At 49.4% G+C, this 22,755-nt stretch overlaps 1 protein-coding gene across 1 annotated transcript in view; it reads left to right on the plus strand.

The window, feature by feature from the left end:
- LOC147118219 (uncharacterized) overlaps nucleotides 1–22,755 on the plus strand; it is a 97,955-nt gene that overhangs the window by 25,517 nt on the left and 49,683 nt on the right. Inside the window, exons 3-4 of the mRNA XM_085983682.1 lie at nucleotides 5,765–5,771; nucleotides 9,219–9,288. Of these exons, the coding sequence (XP_085839808.1) occupies nucleotides 5,765–5,771; nucleotides 9,219–9,288 (77 nt within the window). The remainder of the gene's footprint in view (nucleotides 1–5,764; nucleotides 5,772–9,218; nucleotides 9,289–22,755) is intronic.

Here is a 22,755-nt window from a genome sequence, read left to right on the forward strand (position 1 = left end):
GATCTTATTGAAACAAATAAGATTATGAAGGGGTTGGATCGGGTGGATGCGGGGAGGATGTTCCCGATGATGGGTGAAACTAGAACTAGGCGGCATAGTCTTAGAATATGGGGCTGCTCTTTCAAAACTGAGATGAGGAGGAACTACTTCACTCGGAGGGTGGTAGGTCCATGGAATATGCTGCCCCAAAAAGCTGTAGAAGCTACATCATTACATAAATTTAAAACAGAAATAGACAGTTTCCTAGAAGTAAATGGAATTAAGGGTTAAGGGGAGCGGGCAGGAATTTGGACATGAGTCTAGGTTCGGATCGAACATGGCCCTGTGGGTAGCGGAGCGGGCCCAGGGGCCGTGTAGCCTCATCCTGCTCCTATTTCGTGTGTCTAATTCTGTTAGATTCAGGAGATGGTTCTGTGATAGTAGATTGGCGGTTAGGATCAGATCAGCCATGATCTTACTGAATGGCGGAGCAGGCTCGAAGGCCCCATTGGCCTACTCCTGCTCCTATTTCTTATGTTCTTATGTTCTTATGTATCTAACCCATGCTGTACCTGCCCTGGGAGTGTTTGATGGGACAGTGTAGAGGGAGCTTTACTCTGTATCAAACCCATGATGTGCCTGCCCTGGTAGTGTTTGAAGGGACAGTGTAGAGGGAGCTTTACTCTGTATCTACCTGTGCTGTACCTGCCCTGGGAGTATTTGATGGGACAGTGTAGAGGGAGCTTTACCTTGTATCTAACCCGTGCTGTACCTGCCCTGGGAGTGTTTGATGGGACAGTGTAGAGGGAGCTTTACTCTGTATCTAACCTGTGCTGTACCTGCCCTGGGAGTGTTTGATGGGGCAGTGTAGAGGGAGCTTTACTCTGTATCTAAACCGTGCTGTACCTGCCCTGGGAGTGTGTGATGGGACAGTGTAGAGGAAGATTGACTCTGTATCTAACCCGTGCTGTACCTGCGCTGGGAGTGTTTGATGGGACAGTGTAGAGGGAGCTTTACTCTGTATCTAACCCGTGCTGTACCGGCCCTGGGAGTGTTTGATGGGACAGTGTAGAGGGAGCTTTACTCTGTATATTGCTTTATAATATGTCGAGGAACCAACTAGAGAACAGGCCAACTTAGACTGGGTATTATGTAATGAGAAAGGATTAATTAACAATCTTGTTGTGTGAGGCCCTTTGGGTTGGAGCGTTCATAATATGATAGAATTCTTCATTAAGATGGAGAGTGAAATAGTTGACTCAGAGACTAGGGTACTGAAGTTAAATAAAGGAGACTACGATGGTATGAGGTGCGAGTTGGGTAGGATTGATTGGGGAATGTCACTCAAAGGGTTGACGGTGGATGGGCAATGGCAAACCTTCAAAGATCGCATGGATGAACTACAGAATTTGTTCATCTCAGTTTGGCATAAAAATAAAACAAAAAAGGTGACTCAACCGTGGCTAACAAGGGAAATTAGGGATAGCATAAGATCCAAGGAAAGGACATATAAATTGGCCAGAAAAAGCAGTAAACCTGAGGATTGGGAGCAGTTTAGGATCCAACAAAGGAGGACAAAGCGATTAATTAAGAGGGGGAAAATAGAGTATGAGCGTAAGCTTGCAGGGAACATAAAAACTGACTGTAAAAGCTTTTATGAATATGTGAAGAGAAAAAGATTGGTGAAGTCAAGCGTAGGTCCCTTGCAGTCAGAATCAGGGGAAGTTATAATGGGGAACAAAGAAATGGCTGACCAATCAAATACATACTTTGGTTCTGTCTTCACAAAGGAGGACACAAATAACCTCCCAGAGATGTCGGGGAACATAGGGTGTAATGAAAGGGAGGAACTGATAGAAATCTGTTTTTGTACGGAAATGGTGTTAGGGAACTTGATGGGATTGAGGGCCGATAAATCCCCAGGGCCTGATAATCCACATCCTAGGGTACTTAAGGAAGTGGCCCTAGAAATAGTAGATGCATTGCTGGTCATCTTCCAAAATTCGATAGACTCTGGAACAGTACCCATGGATTGGCAGGTAGCTAATGTTACCCCACTGTTCAAAAAAGGTGGTAGAGAGAAAACGGGGAATTACAGACCGGTAAGCCTGACATCGGTAGTGGGGAAAATGCTAGAGTCCATTATAAATGATGTAATAGCAGAGCACTTGGAAAAAAGCGACCGGATCGGACAAAGTCAACATGGATTTACAAAAGGTAAATCGTGCTTGACTAATCTACTGGAATTTTTTGAGGGTGTAACTGGTAAAATAGATAAGGGAGAACCAGTGGATGTGGTGTATTTGGACTTTCAAAAGGCTTTCGATAAGGTCCCGCATAAGGCAGAAACTCTCATCACATTTAAAAAGTACTTGGATATGCACTTGAAGTGCCGTAACCTACAAGGCTACGGACCAAGTGTTGGAAAGTGGGATTAGGGAGGCTAGCTCTTTGTCGGCCGGCTCGGACAAGATGGGCCGAATGGCCTCCTTCTGTGCTGTAAATTTCTATGATTCTATGAATTGTAGTTAAAGGGACAGACACCCCACAAACTCCGTTCCCTAGCCACTGACTCCATCCCTCTCCCTAACATTTGTCTGAGGCTGAACATAGAAACATAGAAGATAGGAGCATTCGGCCCCTCGAGCCTGCTCCGCCATTCAATGAGATCATGGCTGATCATCCAAATTCAGTACCCTGTCCCTGCCTTCTCTCCATATCCCTTGATCCCTTTAGCCTAAAGAAATATATCTAACTCCTTCTTGAATATATTTAATGAATTGGCCTCAACTGCCTTCTGTGGCAGAGAATTCCACAGGTTCACCACTCTCTGGGTGAAGAAATTCCTCCTCATCTCTGTCCTAAATGGCTTACCCCTTATCCTTAGACTGTGACCCCTGGTTCTGGACTCCCTGACCAACGTGAACATCCTTCCTGCATCTAGTCTGACCAGTCCTGTTAGAATTTTATAAGTTTCAATGAGATCCCCTCTCATTCTTCTAAACCCCAGCGAGTACAAGCCCAATCGAACCACTCTCTCCTCATACATCATTCCTGACATCCCAGGTATCAGCCTGGTGAATCTTTGCTGCACTCCCTCCATGGCAAGAACATCCTTCCTCAGATAAGGCGACCAAAGCTGCACACAATACTCAAGATGTGGTCTCACCAAGGCCCTGTACAACTGCAGCAAGACATCCTTGTTCCTGTACTCAAACCCTCTCGCTATGAAGGCCAACATACTATTTGCCTTCTGAACCGCCTGCTGCACCTGCATGCTTACCTTCAGCAACTGGTGCACAAGGACACCCAGGTCTCGTTGCACTTCCCCTTCTCCCAATCTATTGCCAGTCAGATAATAATCTGCCTTCCTGTTTTTGACACCAAAGTGGATAACCTCGCATTTATCCACGTTATATTGCATCTGCCATGCTTCTGCCCAATCACTCAACCTGTCCAAATCATACTGGAGTTTCTCGGCATCCTCCTCACAGCACACACGCCCACCCAGCTTTGTGTCATCTGCAAACTTGGAGATATTACATCTAGTTCCCTCGTCCAGATCATTAATATATATTGTGAATAGCTGGGGTCCAAGGACCGATCCCTGCGGTACCCCACTAGTCACTGTCTGCCACTCGGAAAAAGACCCGTTTCTTCCAACTCTTGGCTTTCTGTCTGCCAACCAGTTCTCTATCCAAGTCAATACCTTGCCCCAATCCCATGTGCCCTAACTTTACACGCTGTCGAACGCCTTTTGGAAATCCATGTACACCACGTTAACCGCATTGCTCTCATCAACCCTCTCTGTTACCTCATCAAAAACCTCAATCAGAATCAGAGCAGCCGGGCCTGGCGGACGTGCGGCCAGGGCCCCGGCACCAGGAAATCCAGGGTGCAGCGCCTCCCCCATCCGAGCAGCCGCTTCCCGGTTTCTTCAGCTGGCTCCACCGAGTCCGACTCGGGACAAAGGACAGGAGCCAGGCTCCCAGAATGGCCCGCGGCCCCAGGGAGCATGCGCACTCTCAGCGGGGAAATCAGCGCATTGGATAGAGCGGTTTCTGGGGCAGGGGAATTGTGGTGCTGCGGCCGCCATTAGTCAGCGGCTGTCGGGAAGAGTGTGGTGTATGTGCCTTTAAGAGCCCCTGTGTATTGTAATGCCGGTAATGGCCACTCGGGCTATATAAGCCTGTATAGTGTCTTGTATCTGTTAGTTCACCTCCAGACTTTGTTCAGTAAACACCTGTGAAACCAACTCCTGCATTCCATGTCTCCATTAACACATGGGTACAACCAGTGGCGACGAATTGGAAACGGACTTACCTGCAATTCGGCAGCACCTCAAGGGGATCGATTCCTCAGACGAAAGTCGAAGAAAAACAAGAAAGAAAAAAGATAAATAACTGGTTTCACCAGCTAGCCGAGCTGGTGGCAAGTACTGCAATAATCCTTCCTGGGCGGCGGGCTGGGGCTCCATCGGCTGGCTCTGCAGCGGGGCCGAGCAGCGAAGGCGGAGGCAAACAGAGACAGAGGGGGGAGCACTCGGGAGATGGCCGGCGCTGCAAAGCAGGTCAGCGTTTGGACCAAGCAGAGGGAGGGAAAAGTCCCAGAGAGTCCGGCGGGAACGAGTCTCCAGCTATTGAAAAAAACCTATGTAAATAAAAACCGCGGAGAACAGCGTTGTCAGCAGCAGCAGCGGCGGGAAGCGCCATTTTTTTCTGCAGGGATGAAAGGAAAGCGCGGGAGGCGCCATTTTTTTTTCAGGATGCCTAAGGCTGGCAATATCAATGCTTTCGATAGTGATATAGAGGATTGGACCACATATGTGGAAAGAGTGGAGGTATATTGCACAGCAAATGAAATAGAAGATGATAAAAAGGCATCAGTACTTCTAAATCTAATGGGCGCAAGGACATACGGGCTGTTACGAAACTTAATCACTCCAGCCAAACCAAAAGACAAGAATTTTAAGGAGATTGTTGATACCCTACAGGAGCACTTAAACCCAACACCGCTGCTGATAGCAGAACGATTCAAATACTTCAAGAGGAATCAGCACAAGAATGAAAGTAACGCTGATTACCTCACCGAATTAAGGAAGCTGTCAAAGCACTGCCAATTCGGGGCAGGACTGGCAGAGGGGCAGTACTGAGGAAGCTCCGCACTGTCGGAGGGGCAGTACTGAGGGAATGCCACACTGTCGGAGGGGCGGTACTGAGGGAGCTCCGCACTGTCGGAGGGCCAGTACTGAGGGAGTGCCGCACTGTCGGAGGGGCAGTACTGAGGGAGCGCCGCACTGTCAGAGTGGCAGTACTGAGGGAGCGCCGCACTGTCGGAGGGGCAGTACTGAGGGAGTGCCGCACTGTCGGAGGGGCAGTGCTGAGGGAGCACCGCACTGTCAGAGGGGCAGTACTGAGGGAGTGCCGCACTGTCGGAGGGGCAGTACTGAGGGAGCGCCGCACTGTCGGAGTGGCAGTACTGAGGGAGCGCCGCACTGTCGGAGGGGCAGTACTGAGGGAGTGCCGCACTGTCGGAGGGGCAGTGCTGAGGGAGCACCGCACTGTCAGAGGGGCAGAACTGAGGGAGCTCCGCACTGTCGGAGGGGCAGTACTGAGGGAGCACCGCACTGTCGGAGGGGCAGTACTGAGGGAGTGCCGCACTGTCGGAGGGGCAGTGGATGTGGTGTATTTGGATTTTCAAAAGGCTTTCGATAAGGTCCCGCATAAGAGATTAGAGTGTAAAATTAAGGCAAATGGGATTGGGAGCAAGGTATTGACTTGGATAGAGAGCTGGTTGGCAGACAGGAAGCGAAGGGTTGGAATAAACGGCTCTTTTTCCAAGTGGCAGGCAGTGACTAGTGGGGTAACGCAGGGATCGGTCCTTGGACCCCAGCTATCACAATATATATTAATGATCTGGACGAGGGAACTAGATGTAATATCTCCAAGTTTGCAGATGACACAAAGACGGGTGGGCGTGTGTGCTGTGAGGAGGATTACGAGAAACTCCAGTATGATTTGGACAGGTTGGGTGATTGGGCAGAAGCATGGCAGATGCAATATAACGTGGATAAATGCGAGGTTATCCACTTTGGTGTCAAAAACAGGAAGGCAGATTATTATCTGAATGGCAATAGATTGGGAGAAGGGGAATTGCAATGAGACCTGGGCTAGGGAAATAGGTCCTTCCTATCCACTCTATCTAGGCCCCTCATAATTTTATACACCTCAATTAAGTCTCCCCTCAGCCTCCTCCGTTCCAAAGAAAACAACCCCAGCCTATCCAATCTTTCCTCATAGCTAAAATTCCCCAGACCAGGCAACATCCTCGTAAATCTCCTCTGCACCCCCTCTAGTGCAATCACATCCTTCCTGTAATGTGGTGACCAGAACTGCACGCAGTGTTCTAGCTGCGGCCTAACTAGTGTTTTATACAGTTCAAGCGTAACCTCCCTGCTCTTATATTCTATGCCTTGGCTAATAAAGGCAAGTATTCCGTATGCCTTCTTAACCACCTTATCTACCTGTCCTGCTACCTTCAGGGATCTGTGGACATGCACTCCAAGGTCCCTCTGATCCTCTGCACTTCTCAGTGTCCTACCATTTATAGTGTATTCCCTTGCCTTGTTAGCCCTCCCCAAATGCATTACCTCACACTTCTCCAGATTGAATTCCATTTGCCACTGTTCTGCCCACCTGACCAGTCCATTGGTATCTTCCTGCAGTCTGCAGCTTTCTTCTTCATTATCAACCACACGGCCAACTTTTGCATCATCTGCAAACTTCTTAATCATACTTCCTACATTCAAGACCAACTAATTGATATGGACCAATCAGCAGAACACGTTCTATTGACGTCATGACGTCTGCACCTTTTATGACATCAAGACGCCCCAGAGCGCGTCACCCGCCGCCCGCCCATTGATCCCAAAATCTGTCTCCCTAATGGTTGGCGGACACGTCAATCCCGCCCGCTGCCCGCTGTCACGTACCCCTGAGGCGCTCTCCGGCTCCGCCCGAGTGAAGTCGCTCCATTCGGTGCCTGCGGAGCCCTCGGACTCTCAGGCTTGGATTCCCCTTTATTCTCTCCCCTCCTCTGATCTCAATCAGACCTGGGGGAAAACTCACTTTCCTTCACTGATTGCGGCTCTTCACCAACACTGACTTTACAAAGAAAGCCCCGCGCGGCAGCCTGGAGCTCGGGCCCCGCGCACAGGCGCGGGGGAGGATGATTGACAGGGGCCCCGGGTGTGTGCTGAGCATGCGCGGTGCGGGCCGGGCGCCTGTGGAGCAGGAGAGGGCTGGGCCATGTGGCGCATGCGCGGGGTCAGCCACAACTCAGCGCAGCAGCCGGAGCGCTTTCTGGAGCACGGGGGCTTGTGGGTATTGTAGCCGCCATTACTGTTGATCCTTTCAACCAACCTGTGCAGCAGCTGGGGCCTGAAAATCAGCTTCACTGCCCCTGGGCTGGGAAAAGGGGGACATGAGTACAGGTACCGTACCATAGTGGTTATGTTACTGGACTAGTTATCCAGAGGCCTGGACTAGTGATCTGGAGAAGTGAGTTCAAGTGAGAACTATATCTAACTCCTTCTTGAATATATTTAACAGTTCATTAAATATATTCAAGAAGGAGTTAGATATATTTTTTAAGGCTAAAGGGATCAAGGGATATGGGGAGAAGGCAGGGACAGGGTACTGAATTTGGATGATCAGCCATGATCTCATTGAATGGCGGAGCAGGCTCGAGGGGCCAAATGGCCTACTCCAGCTCCTATCTTCTATGTTTCTATGTAATCCCAACACGGCAGCTGCAGAACTTAAATTCAGTTAATTAAATAAATCTGGAATTAAAAGGCTCGTAATGGTGACCATGAAACCGTCGTTAAAAACCCATCTGGTTCACTAATCTGACTGGCTTATATGTGACTTCAGACTCACAGCAATGTGGTTGTCTCTTCACTGCCCTCTGAAGTGGCCTAGCAAGCCCCTCAGTTGTACCAAACCACTGTAAAGAAGTGTAACCGCACTGTGGGAGCACCTTCACCACACGGACTGCAGCGGTTCAAGGCGGCGGCTCGCCACCACCTTCTCAAGGGCAACTCGAGATGGGCAATAAATGCTGGTGTTGCCAGCAACGCGCACATCCTGTGAAGGCTAAAGGGATCAATTGAATGGCAGAGGAGGCTCGAGGGGCAGAATGACCGACTCCTGCTCCTATCTTCTATGTTTCTATGAATGATTATATAAATAAAATGGAGACCACGTTCTCCCTCTTACCCCTTTCTACATTCCTTTCACAGGGTTTTAAAAGTGGAGCCTTTACGGACAGGAGGCTGAGACCAAACATCACGTCAAGATCTGACAGAGTTACAGGATTCCTCAGGACCTGATGCAATCGGTCCTCCAATCTGCTGCCACACCAGTGAACCACAGAATTCACACTGATGAGAGACCTTTTAAATGTTCTGAGTGTGGGAAGATCTTCAAGATCTACAAGCACCTGAAGCGACACCAGTGGCTACATATTGGGGAGAGCCCGTTCACCGGCCCCGTGTGTAGGAAGGGATTCACTCAGTCATCCGCTCCAATGATACACCAGCAAGATCACATGAGGGAGAGACCTTTAACCCGCTCCGTGTGTGGGAAGGGATTAATTGCACCCTCCGTGCTGCTGAGACACCAGCTTGTGCACACCGATGTGAGACCGTTGACCTGCTCCGTGTTTTTGAATCGATTCTCTCATTCTGCCACCCTCTTGAGAGACCAGCTTGTTCACAGTGATGAGAGACCGATTAAATGTTCTGACTGTGGGAAGAGATTTAAAAGGTCCCAGGATCTGAAGAGACACCAGCTGGAGAGAGCAGGAGAGATTCTGTTCACCTGCTCCGTGTGTGGGAAGAGATTCACTCGGTCCTCGAATCTGCTGGCACACCAGCGAGTTCACACTAGAGAGAGACCGGTGAAACATTCCGACTGTGGGACAAGCTTTCAAATGTCCCAGGAGCTGAAGGGACACCAGCTGGAGAAAGCAGGAAAGAGGTCATTCACCTGCTCCGTGTGTGGGAAGGGATTCACTCGGTCATTCCACCTACTGAGACACCAGCGAGTTCACTCCGATCAGAGACCATTTACATGTTCTGTCTGTGGGAAGAGCTTTAAAAGCTCCGTGGAACTGAAGCAACACCAGCGAGTTCACTCCGATCAGAGACCATTTACATGTTCTGTCTGTGGGACGAGCTTTAAAAGCTCCAGGAATCTGAACGGACACCAGCGAGTTCACACTGGGGAGAGGCCATTCACCTGCTCCGTGTGTGAGAAGGGATTCACTCAGTCATCCACCCTGTTGAAACACCAGCAAGTTCACACTGATGAGAGACCATTTAACTGTTCTGACTGTGGGAAGAGCTTTAAAACCTCTGGGGATCTGAAGGGACACCAGCGAGTTCACACTGGGGAGAAACCGTTCACCTGCTCCGTATGTGGGAAGGGATTCACTCTGTCCTCGAATCTGCTGAGACACCAGCGAGTTCACACTGTTCTGTAGCGCAGGGCCCTGTAGAAAGCTGGGGTGAGATGAACATGGAATGGATGAATGTTTTATAAATCTTGTACTGCTGTTTAATCTTTAAGATTGTTGTGCTGATGATTCTCTTCGATTGACTGCTCATGGTGTTACATAGAATGTACAGCACAGAAACAGGCCATTCGGCCCAACTGGTCCATGCCGGTGTTTATGCCCCACACCCACTCTACTTCAATTAACCCGATCAACATCTCCCATTCCTTTCTCCCTTGTGTGGCTTCCCCATAAATCCATCTGTGCTGTTCACCTCAACCACTCCCTGTGGTAGCGAGTTCCCCATTCTCACCATTCTCTGGGTAAAGACATTTCTCCTGAATTCACTACTGGATTTATTGGTGACTTTTATATTTATAGCCACATAACTATGATGAGATTCTGTTAAGCTGACCAGTATGTTGTTGTACGTTGTCTTTTTCTGATGAATGAAACATTACTGAGCCCCTGTACCCGTGTTATGGGATGAAGTGCCAGACAAGTGAAGGCACAACGTCTGGGTGTGAATCTAATAATAACCTCACAGACCGTATAGGTGTGATAACCAGACGGCTTGTGGTTATAGTTTGGCCACAGATGGACTAAATTCCCTGAATTAGCAGGAGTTCAGGAGGCGGTCAACAGACGGGTCCAAACAATCCCATTTCCTGAGCGGTAACCAAGCTTGTGTATAAGAACAGGCCACTTAAGCCGTTGTCAGTTGGAACAGACTCGAGAAGATCGCGCGTGAATCCACTGTACTTCTATTCTCCAGATTGAGGGAATTATCACCCGATCTGTGTTATGCAGCGCTCTTAATAAAGCCTGGAGAGACTATTTGTGTTCTTGTGAGCTTGATTATCTGGTATCCGAAACCCTAGGACTCCCGATCATTGGAGTCAACCTCAGTGTGTGGAAAGGGATTCCCTGGTGTAGCCCACCCGCTGACACACCAGAGTGTCCACAGTGTGACTGCGGTGGGTCGATTCCACTGTTTCCGATGCCTTTAATCACATCCAGGACTGAACCATGTTAATTCAGGCAACTGGGGCTTGTTAATGTTAAAACCCCAGTAACTGGACTGGATTTTTATATTCTGTATCAATAAATCAGTTTCGTTAGAAACACAGTCGATTGAGTCCTTGTTTCTAAGATAAGTCGAGAGCCAATTGATTACTTGTTACAGACATTCCCTGTCCTCAATAACCGTGTCCAGGAGAGAAGCTGAGGGCTTCTGCTACTTTCGTGGGGTGAATTTTTGTGCTCATCGAGATTCTGGATGTCATTATGGGGAAAGGAACATTTTAACATTCTCAGCACCTGGTGTCAACATCAAACACTCCGAGGGCAGGTACAGCACGGGTTAGATACAGAGTAAGGCTCCCTCTACACTGTCCCATTAAACAATCTCAGGACAGGTACAGCACAGGTTAGATACAGAGTAAAGCTCCGTCTACAGTGTCCCATCAAACACTTCCAGGGCAGGTACAGCATGGGTTAGATACAGAGTAAAGCTCCCTCTACACTGTCCCATCAAACACTCCCAGGGCAGGTGCAGAATTGACGTTAAGATCTGACAGATCGCTCGATTCATCGGGACCTGAATATCATCGGCCTTTGCACATGGAAGGAGAGAGCAGCGATCACACCGTGGACAAACCGCACATGTGTTCCGTGTGTGGACTCGGATTCAGCTGATCGCCTGACCTGGTGAGACACGTGCACCGTCACACCGGGGAGAAACTGGGTAAAGGCGGGGTTGGTGGGAAGGGATTCAGTTCCCCGTCCGTCGGATGTTCATCGGTGCAGTCACACCATGGACAGTCCGTTCACCTGCTCCGTGTGTGGGAAGGGATTTGTTTATCCATCCCACCTGCTGACACACCAGCGAGCTCACTCTGATGAGAAACCATTTAAATGTTCTGACTGTGGGAAGAGCTTTAAAAGCTCTAAGAGCCTGAAGAGACACCAGCGAGTTCACACTGTTCCTAGAATCTTACAGCACAGAAGGTTCTTGGGCCCATTGTGATGTGTCGGCTCTTTGAAAGAGCTGTTGAATTTAGTCCCACTCCCCGGCTTTATCCCCATAACCTCCAAACTCGTCCTCTTCAAGTACATGTCCAATTGCCTTTGAAAATTCCTATGGTACCACATAGAAGGCTGGATATCAAAATTGAGGCTTATGGAATAGGTGGGCCAGCGGCAGCTTGGATTAGGAATTGGCTTAAGGACAGAAAACAGCGAGTTGTGGTAAATGACTGTTTTTCAAACTGGAGGATTGTAGACAGTGGTGTTCCCCAAGGGTCAGTGCTGGGGCCACTGCTTTTTTTGATAAATATAAATGACCTGGATATTGGAATACAGAGTAGAATTTCTAAATTTGCCGATGACACCAAACTTGGGGGTGCGGCAAACAGTGAGGATGATACCAATCGACTGCAACAGGACATAGAAAGGCTAGCAGAATGGGCAGACAAGTGGCAGATGGAATTTAATACAGAGAAGTGTGAGGTGATGTATTTTGGCAGAAGGAACAGGGAGAGGCAATATACACTTAATGGCACAGTTTTAAAGAGTGTGCAGGGACAGAGGGACCTGGGAGTTAATGTGCGTAGGTTCCTGAAGGTGTCCGGGACATATTGAGAGAGTGGTTAGCAAAGCATTTGGGATCTTGGGCTTCATAAATAGAGGTATTGAGTACAAAAGTAGAGAAGTTAGGCTGAAACTTTATAAAGTGCTGGTTAGGCCACAACTGGAGTATTGCATCCAGTTCTGGTCACCACGCTTTAGGAAGGATGTGAAGGCCCTTGAGTGGGTGCAGAGTAGATTTACCAGAATGGTTCCGGGGATGGGAGATCTTAGCTACAAGGACAGGTTGGAGAAGCTGGATTTGTTTTCATTAGCGCAAAAGAGGTTGAGATGTAGGAATGGAGGTTCCTAACTAAATAACTGAGTTCAACTCGATGAATCAAAAGACTGGAATTTAATAATAACAAAGTTAACTGGAAGATACAAGGAGGATCTCAATATACGTCTGCTCAGGATGCCAGGTAGTCGAAGACTGCTGGAAAGTTCTCTCGGCTGATGTCATGATGTCATCACGCTCTTCGCGCCAGTGGTGGTCACGTGATCAGCGTCATGATGTCACCACGCAGGATACAGGCAAGTACATACAGTAAAGGTAACAATCAGTTTAAAGGTGCAGTCCCCGGCTGCACTACAATGCAATTAAGGGGATTATTCTAAGTTACTCTGAGTCTCTTGTGGCTCCTCCACAGGCGGCCCCCCAGAATCCCCTTTAATGGACAGTGTCAGATGAGCAGGAGGCTTGATGATTCTGTCCGAGCGTCGATGACCCTCAGGTGGCGGAAGTGGAACATCGGGAGATGAGATGGAGCTTGGCTGTGGTTGTGGCGGTGCGTCAGGTGCGTCGAAAACGGTGTCTGACTGTGAAGGCAATGATGAGGTAGCTGCAGGTGGTTCAACGGCGGGCTGTTGTAACACTGGTTCGGCGTTCAACGGCGGTCGTCCTCGGCGAGGTGGCTGGGCAGGAACTATTGGTTCAGTGCGATAGAGATGAGCGGCTTTCAGCCAGTCGATGGAGACGGTATCAGGCCTGACGCCCACGTCGACCGTGAAATATTTCTCTCCAGCAGATATGACACGAAATGGGCCGGCGTACGGTGGTTTATGTGGGTCTCTGTGAGCATCTTGCCTGATGAAGACATAATCGGCGGACATGAGGTCCGCAGGAATGTGAGGCCTCTGTAAGCCATGATGTGAGGTCGGAATAGGCAGGAAGTTCTTGGCCACCTCGCGATGCTGGAGAAGCTGTTGAGCTGCAGACCACGGTTCTGTGTGTGGAGGTAGGAAGTCACCAGGTACCCGAAAGGTCTGCCCGTAGACTAACTCAGCTGATGAAGACTGAAGGTCCTCCTTGGGGGCTGTCTGGAGCCCTAACAGCACCCAGGGTAATCTGTCTACCCAATTGAATCCGCGCAGGCTGGCACGAAGGGATGCCTTGAGCGACCGATGGAACCTTTCGCACAGGCCATTCGCCTGCGGATGGTAGGCGGTAGTACGGTGCAGCTTGGTACCCAAGCTGTGTGCAATGGTATTCCATAATTCGGAAGTGAATTGTGGACCTCGGTCCGATGAAATGTCGGGTGGAATGCCGAAGCGAGCCACCCACGATGACGAGAATGCCCTGGAGACATCAGCTGCAGGGGTAGCGACCAATGGAATCGCCTCTGGCCACCTGGTGGTACGGTCCACTATTGTGAGGAGATGCGTAAAACCCCGTGAGGTGGGGAGAGGACCCATTAGGTCCACGTGCACGTGGTCAAAACATCGTTCTGGCACTGGAAACTCAGCCAATGGGGCTTTAACATGCCGGTTGACTTTCGTTTTCTGACAATCAATACAATTGTTTGTCCAATCTCGGACATCTAAGTGCATGCCTTTCCACACGAACTTGCGGGACATTAGACGTTGCAAAGCCCACATCCCTGGGTGCGACAACCCGTGTATTGCCTGAAAGACTTTCTTGCGCCATTCGACCGGCACTATGGGCCTAGGCACTCCCATGGATGTGTCACACAAGAGGGTGGTTCCTGTTGACTGGAACTTAACGTCAGCGACTTGCCAACTGGAAGACGTGGTCTGGTACGCTTGCACCTCAGGGTCTGCTAACTGCTCTTCCACTAAGCCAGCGAAATCGACACCCAGGTGAACTGCCAGGACAGGAGCGCGGGAGAGGCAATCGGCCACGAGGTTGTCCTTGCCCGAGACGTGTCGTAAATCGGTTGTGAATTCCGATATGAAGGTGAGGTGACGCTGTTGCCGAGCTGACTAAGGTTCAGACATTTTGGCCATTGCAAAAGTGAGTGGTTTGTGGTCGATGAACGTGGTGAACGGGCGTCCTTCTAGCAGAAACCGAAAATGCCGAATGGCCAAAAACAGGGCCAGCAACTCCCTATCGAATGTGCTGTACTTGCGCTCGTTCTTGCGCAGTTGGCGGCTGAAAAAGGCCAGCAGCTGCCAAGTCCCGTTGACCCATTGTTCCTGCACTGCCCCAATGGTGTAGTCAGAGGCGTCTGTCGTGAGAGCGATGGTTGTGCCCGGAATGGGGTGTGCCAGCATGGTTGCATCTGCCAACGCTGCTTTGGTATCCAGGAAAGCTTGGTCCATCTGGGGAGTCCAGTCGATGAGGTCTTTGCCCGATTTCCCTTTCAGTGCTTCATAGAGTGGTTGCATCAACTGAGCTGCCTTGGGGACAAAACGATGGTAAAAATTAACCAGCCCCAGGAACTCCTGCAAGGACTTGACCGTGAGAGGTTGTGGAAAAGCTGTAATGGCCTCTACCTTGGTAGCTAGTGGAACAGCGCCGCCCGAGGTGATCCTGTGCCCCAGGAAGTCGATGCTGGTGAGACCGAATTGGCACTTAGCTGGGTTGACGATGAGGCCATGTTGGCTTAACCGGGTGAAGAGCTTGCGTAAATGCACCAAGTGTTCCTTGGAGTCTTTGCTGGTGACGAGGATATCGTCTAGATACACGAAAAGAAAAGGTAAGTCCCGTAGCACAGAGTCCATGAGCCGCTGGAAAGCCTGCGCTGCATTTTTTAACCCGAAAGGCATTCGGAGAAAATCAAAAAGGCCAAACGGTGTGATGACCACCATCTTGGGAACATCTTGGGGGTGCACCGGAACTTGGTGATACCCGCGGACGAGATCAACTTTTGAAAATATTGAGTTGCCAGCCAAATGGGCCGAGAAATCTTGGATATGAGGTATTGGATACCTGTCTGGTGTCGTGGCATCATTCAGTCGTCTGTAATCACCGCAAGGCCGCCACCCTCCGCCTGGTTTAGGGGTGATGTGCAGTGGAGATGACCAAGGACTGTCGGAGCGTCGGATGATCCCGAGGCGCTCCATTGTTTGGAATTCCGCTTTAGCTGCTGCGAGTTTGCCGGGCTCTAACCTGCGCGCCCGGGCGTAAACCGGTGAACCATTTGTGGTGATATGGTGTGCCACACCATGTTTCGTGACTGCTGCCGAGAAGGTAGGCCTGGTGAGCTCTGGAAATTCGCCGAATAGGCATGTAAACCCATCTTGCACTGGTACCGCACAGGCAACCGACCAGGACACAGTGGTGCTGCGGTGGCAGGGCACCACGTGATAAGTGGACGCGTGAATGAGGTGGCAGTTTTTGACGTCGACAAGAAAGCCATTTGCACAAAAGAAGTCAGCACCTAGTATGGCCTGTGACACTGTGGCAGTGATAAATTGCCAGAGGAACCGCTGACTGCCGAAGGTTACATTAACAGTCCGCTTTCCAAAAGTGTGGATAGCCACGCCATTGGCTGCCTCGAGTGCAGGACCGCGACCGCCGGATTGTTGATCCAGCTTGGAAGCTGGCAGAATGCTGCACTGGGACCCAGTGTCGCACAGGAATCGTCTTCCCGTTGTGGAGTCAGTAACATAAAATAATTTCCCTGTTGAACCGACCGCCATGGCAAATTGAACGTGTTTTTCAGGCCTTTTCGTCCCTTTCGAACAATGATGGCTTGTTGAAGGATTTTTTTGGGGGGAGAAACTGCAGGGGGGCCGGTAGCATCGAGCTTTGGTGCCAAAACGGTCGTGGTATGTGCACCAGCCTGCTGGAGGAGGGCTGGGCTTCGCACATGCAGGAGAAAGGTGCCACGTGGCTGCACAGCACTGCTGTGTAACCGTAAAAATCTTGTCTGCCTCTGCCGCGAGCTCGGCACAATCAGTGATCTCAGAGTTGGCCAAGGCTGTCTGAACAGCTTCAGGTAGCTGGCAGAGGAAAAGTTCCCGGAATAAAAAACATTGGGCTTCCGAACCCAGCAGGGTGAGCATTTGGCTCATTAATTCCGAAGGTTATGAGTCCCCGAGGCCTGGCATGGCAATAAGCCTGCGTGCGCGCTCCGACTTATTAACGCCAAAAATTTGCAGCAAACGAGCTTTAAGAGCTTCATACTTGCCCTTGTCTGGTGGATTGCTCAGGAGGCTGACGACCCTCGAGGCCGTGGTGCTGTCGAGAGCAGAGACCACGTAAAAATAACGGGTCGAATCCGCTGAGATATCCCACAGGGTAAACTGTGCTTCCGTCTGCAGGAACCAAGCTTCTGGCTGCTGGTCCCAGAACTGAGGCAACTTGAGGGCGACGGCATTTGTGCTCATGTTGAATTCTCTTCGACGGTTGTTCGACGAGATCGGGGTCACCAATGTAGGAACGGAGGTTCCTAACTAAATAATTCAGCTCAACTCGATGAATCAAAAGACTGGAATTTAATAATAACAAAGTTAACTGGAAGATACAAGGAGGATCTCAATATACGTCTGCTCAGGATGCCAGGTAGTCGAAGACTGCTGGAAAGTTCTCTCGGCTGACGTCATGATGTCATCACGCTCTTCGCGCCACTGGCAGTCACGTGATCGGCGTCATGACGTCACCACGCAGGATACAGGCAAGTACATACAGTAAAGGTAACAATCAGTTTAAAGGTGCAGTCCCCGGCTGCACTACAATGCAATTAAGGGGATTATTCTAAGTTACTCTGAGTCTCTTGTGACTCCTCCACAGAGGGGTGATTTGATAGAGGTGTACAAGATTATAACGGGTTTGGATAGGCTAGGCGGGGAAAGGCTGTTCCCACTAGTTGATGTTACAAGGAGTAGGGGACACAGATTTAAGGTTTTGGGCAAGAGATACAGGAGGGAAGTGAGGAACAACTTTTTTACGCAGCGAGTGGTGAGGACCTCGAACTCACTGCCGACAGAAGTGGTGGAAGCGGAGACACACAATGTTTTCAAGGGGAGACTGGATAGGCACTTGAGGGAAATAAACTTGCAGGGCTACGTGGATAGAGTGGGCCTGACTGGATTGCTCTACAGAGAGCCGACTCAGACTCGATGGGCCGAATGGCCTTTTTGTGCTGTTATGACTCTATGACCTCTACCACCTAGAAGGACCAGGGCAGCAGGTGCATGGGAACGCCACCACCTCCACATTCCCCTCCAAGTCACACACCATCCTGACTTGGAAGTATATCGGCCGATCCTTCATCGTCGCTGGGTCAAAATCCTGGAACTCCCTCCCGAACAGCACTGCAGGAATACCTTCACCACACGGACTGCAGCGGTTCAAGAAGGCGGCTCACCACCACTTTCTCCAGGGCAATTAGAGATGGGCAATAAATGCTGGCATTACCAGCGACACCCAGATCCCATGAACAAATTTTTAAAAACTACGTCCCTCATTTTGTCCATATATTTTCCCTTCCTGCTCTTTCTCTTCTTGCCTTTCCTCTTCACATCTCTCTCTAATTGGCTGCTACATTACATTCCGACATGACCACACGTCAGAAGTCCTGCAATTTCTGCACAGCGCTTGGAGATGTCCTGAAATTGTGAAAGGTGCTGCACATATTCAAGATCTTTCTTTCTTCGTACTTACCTTCTCCTCTCCTGTCTCATTTTTGAAATGTCAATGTTTTTTATCATCACTCACTTTCTCCTCAAATTCTTTTCTTCTCATCTCCTTCGTTTGTCTCTTTCTTACTTTGATCTTTAGTTTTTCTTTCCTTGTCTCTCATTTATTTCTAATGTCCTGTTTCGCTTCCCTTATTACTTTCACTATTACCTCAATGCTACTCAATCGGTGGAAACTCTCCACTGGCTGGAGTCAGACCGAGCACAAAGGAAGATGGTTGTGGTGGTTGGAGGTCAACCATCACAACCCCAGGACATCGCTGCAGGAGTTCCTCAGGGCAGTGTCCTCGGCCCAACCATTTTCAACTGCTTCATCAATGACCTTCCCTCCATCATAAAGTCAGAAGTAGGGATCTTCGCTGATAACTGCACAGTATTCAGTTCCATTTGCAACTCCTCAGATAATGAAGCCGTCCATGCCCGCATGCAACAAGACCTGGACGACATTCAGGCTTGGTGTTGTGTATTTTGAATGTGTATTAGAATTGTCCCACATGGGATACCGTAGTGGTGATTTGCAATGCACTATGGGAAATGTAGTGCATAGAGTGAAGAAGCACATTTTAAATAAAATGGCCATCAACTAAACTCTCCACCCCGGAGTCCTTCTTAATTGTTATATAGATAAGGGTATAAAACCCCTTGAGACACAACAAAACTGGTAACGAGGACGACAGACTTGCGCATCACTTTGCACTGGAATCGGTGATGTTTAAAGTAAGAAGTTCCTGTCTTTTCTTAATGGTGCACCCGCAGTTTAGTGCTGATGCAATCGCCTCGTAAGGGTGGCGGTTTGTGTGTTACACAAATTAGAAGGGGGAGAGTAACGATACAGTGAAACGAAGTGGAGGAAAAGGACTGTAAAAAAAAAAATGGCTATGCTAACCGGCGGAGCGTTTGGACGATTTGATGAAACCGCGGAGCAATGCAATGCTTATACAGAGTGTTTCAGATTTTTCATGACTGCAAATGGCATTAAAGATGATGTGAAAGTGGCGACGTTCCTCAGTGTGATCGGAGCAAAAACATTTGGCTTGTTACGGAGTTTGATGCACCCGGATAAGCCCGGCGCTAAGACATATGATCAGATTGTGGAAGTTTTGGAAACACATTTCGCACCCAAGCCGCTGCTGATTGCCGAGAGGTTCAGGTTTCACAAACGAAACCAAGGGGAGGGTGAGTCCATAGCTGAATATGTTGCAGTGCTAAAGAAGCTAACTGAGCATTGTGAGTTTGGTGAAACTCTAAATGACACTGTCCGTGATAGGTTTGTGTGTGGATTAAGATGTGAAGCAACACAGAAGCACTTGCTCACGACTGACAAACTGACGCTTAAATCAGCAGTGGAGCTCACTGTGTCTATGGAGTTAGCAGCTAAAGATGCACAGCTGTTGGGGGCTGAAACAAGAGTGCACAGGGTAGCAGCTACACCGGATAAGCATGCAAGGGGCGCCAGAGAGTGTTACAGATGTGGAAGGTCAGGTCATCAGCCATCTGACTGCTGGTGTAAAGACCTGACCTGTTGGAAATGTGAAAAGAAAGGACACATTGAACGTGTGTGTAAAGGGCAAAGCAAACAATCCTACACAGAGACACACAAAAACAAACAAGGAAACACATCCAACTGGCATTCTAAAAAGAAAAACCTACACATGGTGAAACAAGAACAGGAAGACAGTGACACAGACTCTGATGGGGAGCTGAATCTCCATGTGTTAACGGTGAATGGAGGCTCATCAGGCTATGGAGTCACTCCACTACTAGAGGGAATACCGGTCAAAATGGAGCTGGATACGGGGGCCGCTGTCTCCTTGATTTCAGGGAAGCTATTCAAAGAAAAACTGAACCACCTATCACTGACGCTGGCCAAGCTCATCTTAAAGACCTACACTGGGGAAACAGTCCCAATGCTGGGTAAGACGGAGGTCAAGGTGGAGCTTAATGGACAAACCGTGATGCTGCCAGTTTATGTGGTCAAGGGTGACTATCCATCCCTGATGGGCAGGCCATGTTTGGAGAAAATTCATCTGGATTGGAAAAAAGTGAATGTGGTGTCAGTCGAAGAGGCGGGGCTAGCGGCAGTGTTGACTAAGCATGCGGCTGTCTTTGACGGAGAATTGGGGAGTATGAAGGGGATTACGGTCAAACTCAAGGTGAAGCCTGACAGCCAGCCACGATTCCTGAAGGCCAGGAACATTCCCTACGCCCTCAGACCAAAGGTGGAGGCTGACCTGGAGCGTCTGGTCAAGATAGGGGTCCTGGTGCCGGTTTTGCACAGTGAGTGGGCCACGCCCATGGTACCAGTGATGAAGAGTGATGGCGCGGTTCGCTTATGTGGAGATTTCAAAGTAACAGTGAATCCTGTGCTCTCAGCTGAACAGTACCCCCTCCCCATCATTGAAGATCTTTCGCGGGTCTAGCAGGCGGTCAGAAGTTTAGCAAGATTGATCTATGCCAAGCCTACTTGCAGATGCATGTAGAAGAGGACTCACAGAAGTACCTCACCATCACCACCCACAAAGGCCTCGACAGGTACTGCCACCTACCCTTTGGTATAACGTCAGCACCAGCATTGTTTCAGCGGGCTATGGACCAGATCTTAAGCGGCATTCCAGGGGTACAATGTTATCTCGACGATATCCTTGTCACAGGAAAGGACGACAACGAGCATCTGCAGAACCTGACGAAGACACTGGGAAGACTTGAAGAATATGGCTTATGCGTTCGCAAGGAAAAATGCAAATTTTTCCAGCCATCAGTGGAGTACCTAGGCCATGTCATCGACGTGGACGGCCTACACACAGCACCGTCGAAAGTGAAAGCCATTGCCAATGCTCCTGCACCTACAAATGTCGGCCAGCTGCGGTCATTCTTAGGTCTCCTGAACTATTACGGAAAGTTTATTCCACAGCTGGCATCACTGTTGAAGCCATAACATGAGTTGATGTGTCAGGGAAAGGCCTGGGCATGGACGAAGGCGTGCAAAGCTGCATTCAAGAAAGCCAAAGCAGCTTTGACTGACCCCAGAGTGTTGACGCACTTTGACCCGTCGTTGCAGATTCAGCTGGCCTCTGACGCGTCGCCTTATGGCGTCGGCGCGGTCGTGTCCCACATCTTTCCCTCAGGCAAAGAGAAGCCGATTGCATTCGCGTCAAGGTCCCTGAGCAAGGCAGAGGTGAAATACCCGCAGATCGAAAAAGAGGCTTTGGGCATCATCTTTGGAATCAAAAAGTTCCATCACTACTTGTTCGGAATGAAATTCACCTTGCTGACGGATCATCATCCTCTGACATCGATCTTTGGTCCACACACAGGAACACCCTCCCTGGCAGCATGCAGGATGCAGCGCTGGGTACTGATGTTAAGCGCTCACAATTACAACATCAAATACCGGAGGTCAGCAGCACATGGCAATGCGGACGGATTGTCAAGTCTTCCACTGCCTGTGCCCTCTGAAGGCTGTGAGCAGAAGATTTTCTACTTTGACATGGTGAGCAATGCCCCTGTCACGGCCCGGCAGGTCAAGAAAGAGACCAGAGTGGACCCTACCCTATCCAAGGTGCTGGATCGGGTGATATGAGGAGACAGATCACGGGTGTCAGGCGCACCACCTAAGCTCCTACCTTACCTGTCAAGAGGGAAGGAGTTGTCTGTCACATCAGGATGCCTCCTTTGGGGCATGCGAGTGATCATACCACCAAAGCTGCAGAAACATGTCCTCAATGAGCTGCACTCAGGACATTGTGGTATTGTCCAGATGAAGGAGCTGGCATGAAGCTACTTCTGGTGGCCCGGTCTGGATCATGAAATTGAAGTTGAAGCGAAATCATGCCCATCATGCGAGACAACCAGGGATACGCCAAGAGCAGCGCCACTGCATCCATGGGAATGGCTGGCGACACCGTGGCAACGGATCCATTTGGACTTTGCGGGACCAGTGGAAGGAGCGATGTTCCTGGTCGCGGTGGACTCCCATTCCAGATGGCCGGAGGTTGCAGTAATGTCCACTACCACTACGGAGAAAACCATTGAGACTCTGAGAGATGTTCGGGCGATTTTGTCTGCCGGAGCAGATCGTAACCGACAATGGAACACAGTTCACATCCCAGGAGATGGAGGAGTTCCTCAAGAGCAATGGAATCCAGCACATGTTCTCCACACCTTATCATCCATCAACAAATGGATTGGCGGAGAGGTTTGTCAGAACGCTGAAATGCACGTTGAAAGCTGCAAGAAGTGATGCTCCTCTAAAGCAGCGCCTGAATGCTTTCTTGCTGAAATACCGAAACACGCCTCATGCTACGACAGGAGCATCTCCTGCTTACCTACTCATGGGAAGGCAACTGCGGACACACCTTGTGGTGATTATTCTTGTTTTATAAGAAGCATTGTAATTGGTTGCCTGTTTTCCTGCCTTGAGATATATGCTGTAAACTTATTGGTTAGTTGATTCCATGTGACCTGTGGTGGCCATCTTAAATTCAGTTTTCTACAGTTTGGTTGAGACTGGGTGCTCAACATGTACTTGCTGGTTTTTTAAGGTTAATAAAGCCTAGCTTTTGAAAGGCAATCTACTCTTTATTTCAATTTATTAACCTTTTGCTATAATGGAACGATATCTTCGACCGGAACGATTTAATGCTGACCCTCATTCTGTAGGAGTGGATGATCAATGGAAACATTGGTATCGTACATTTAAAAACT

Source organism: Somniosus microcephalus, chromosome 4, assembly GCF_052327205.1.
Source record: "Somniosus microcephalus isolate GS21.2 chromosome 4, FLI_Smic_1.0, whole genome shotgun sequence".
Lineage (NCBI taxonomy): Eukaryota > Metazoa > Chordata > Chondrichthyes > Squaliformes > Somniosidae > Somniosus > Somniosus microcephalus.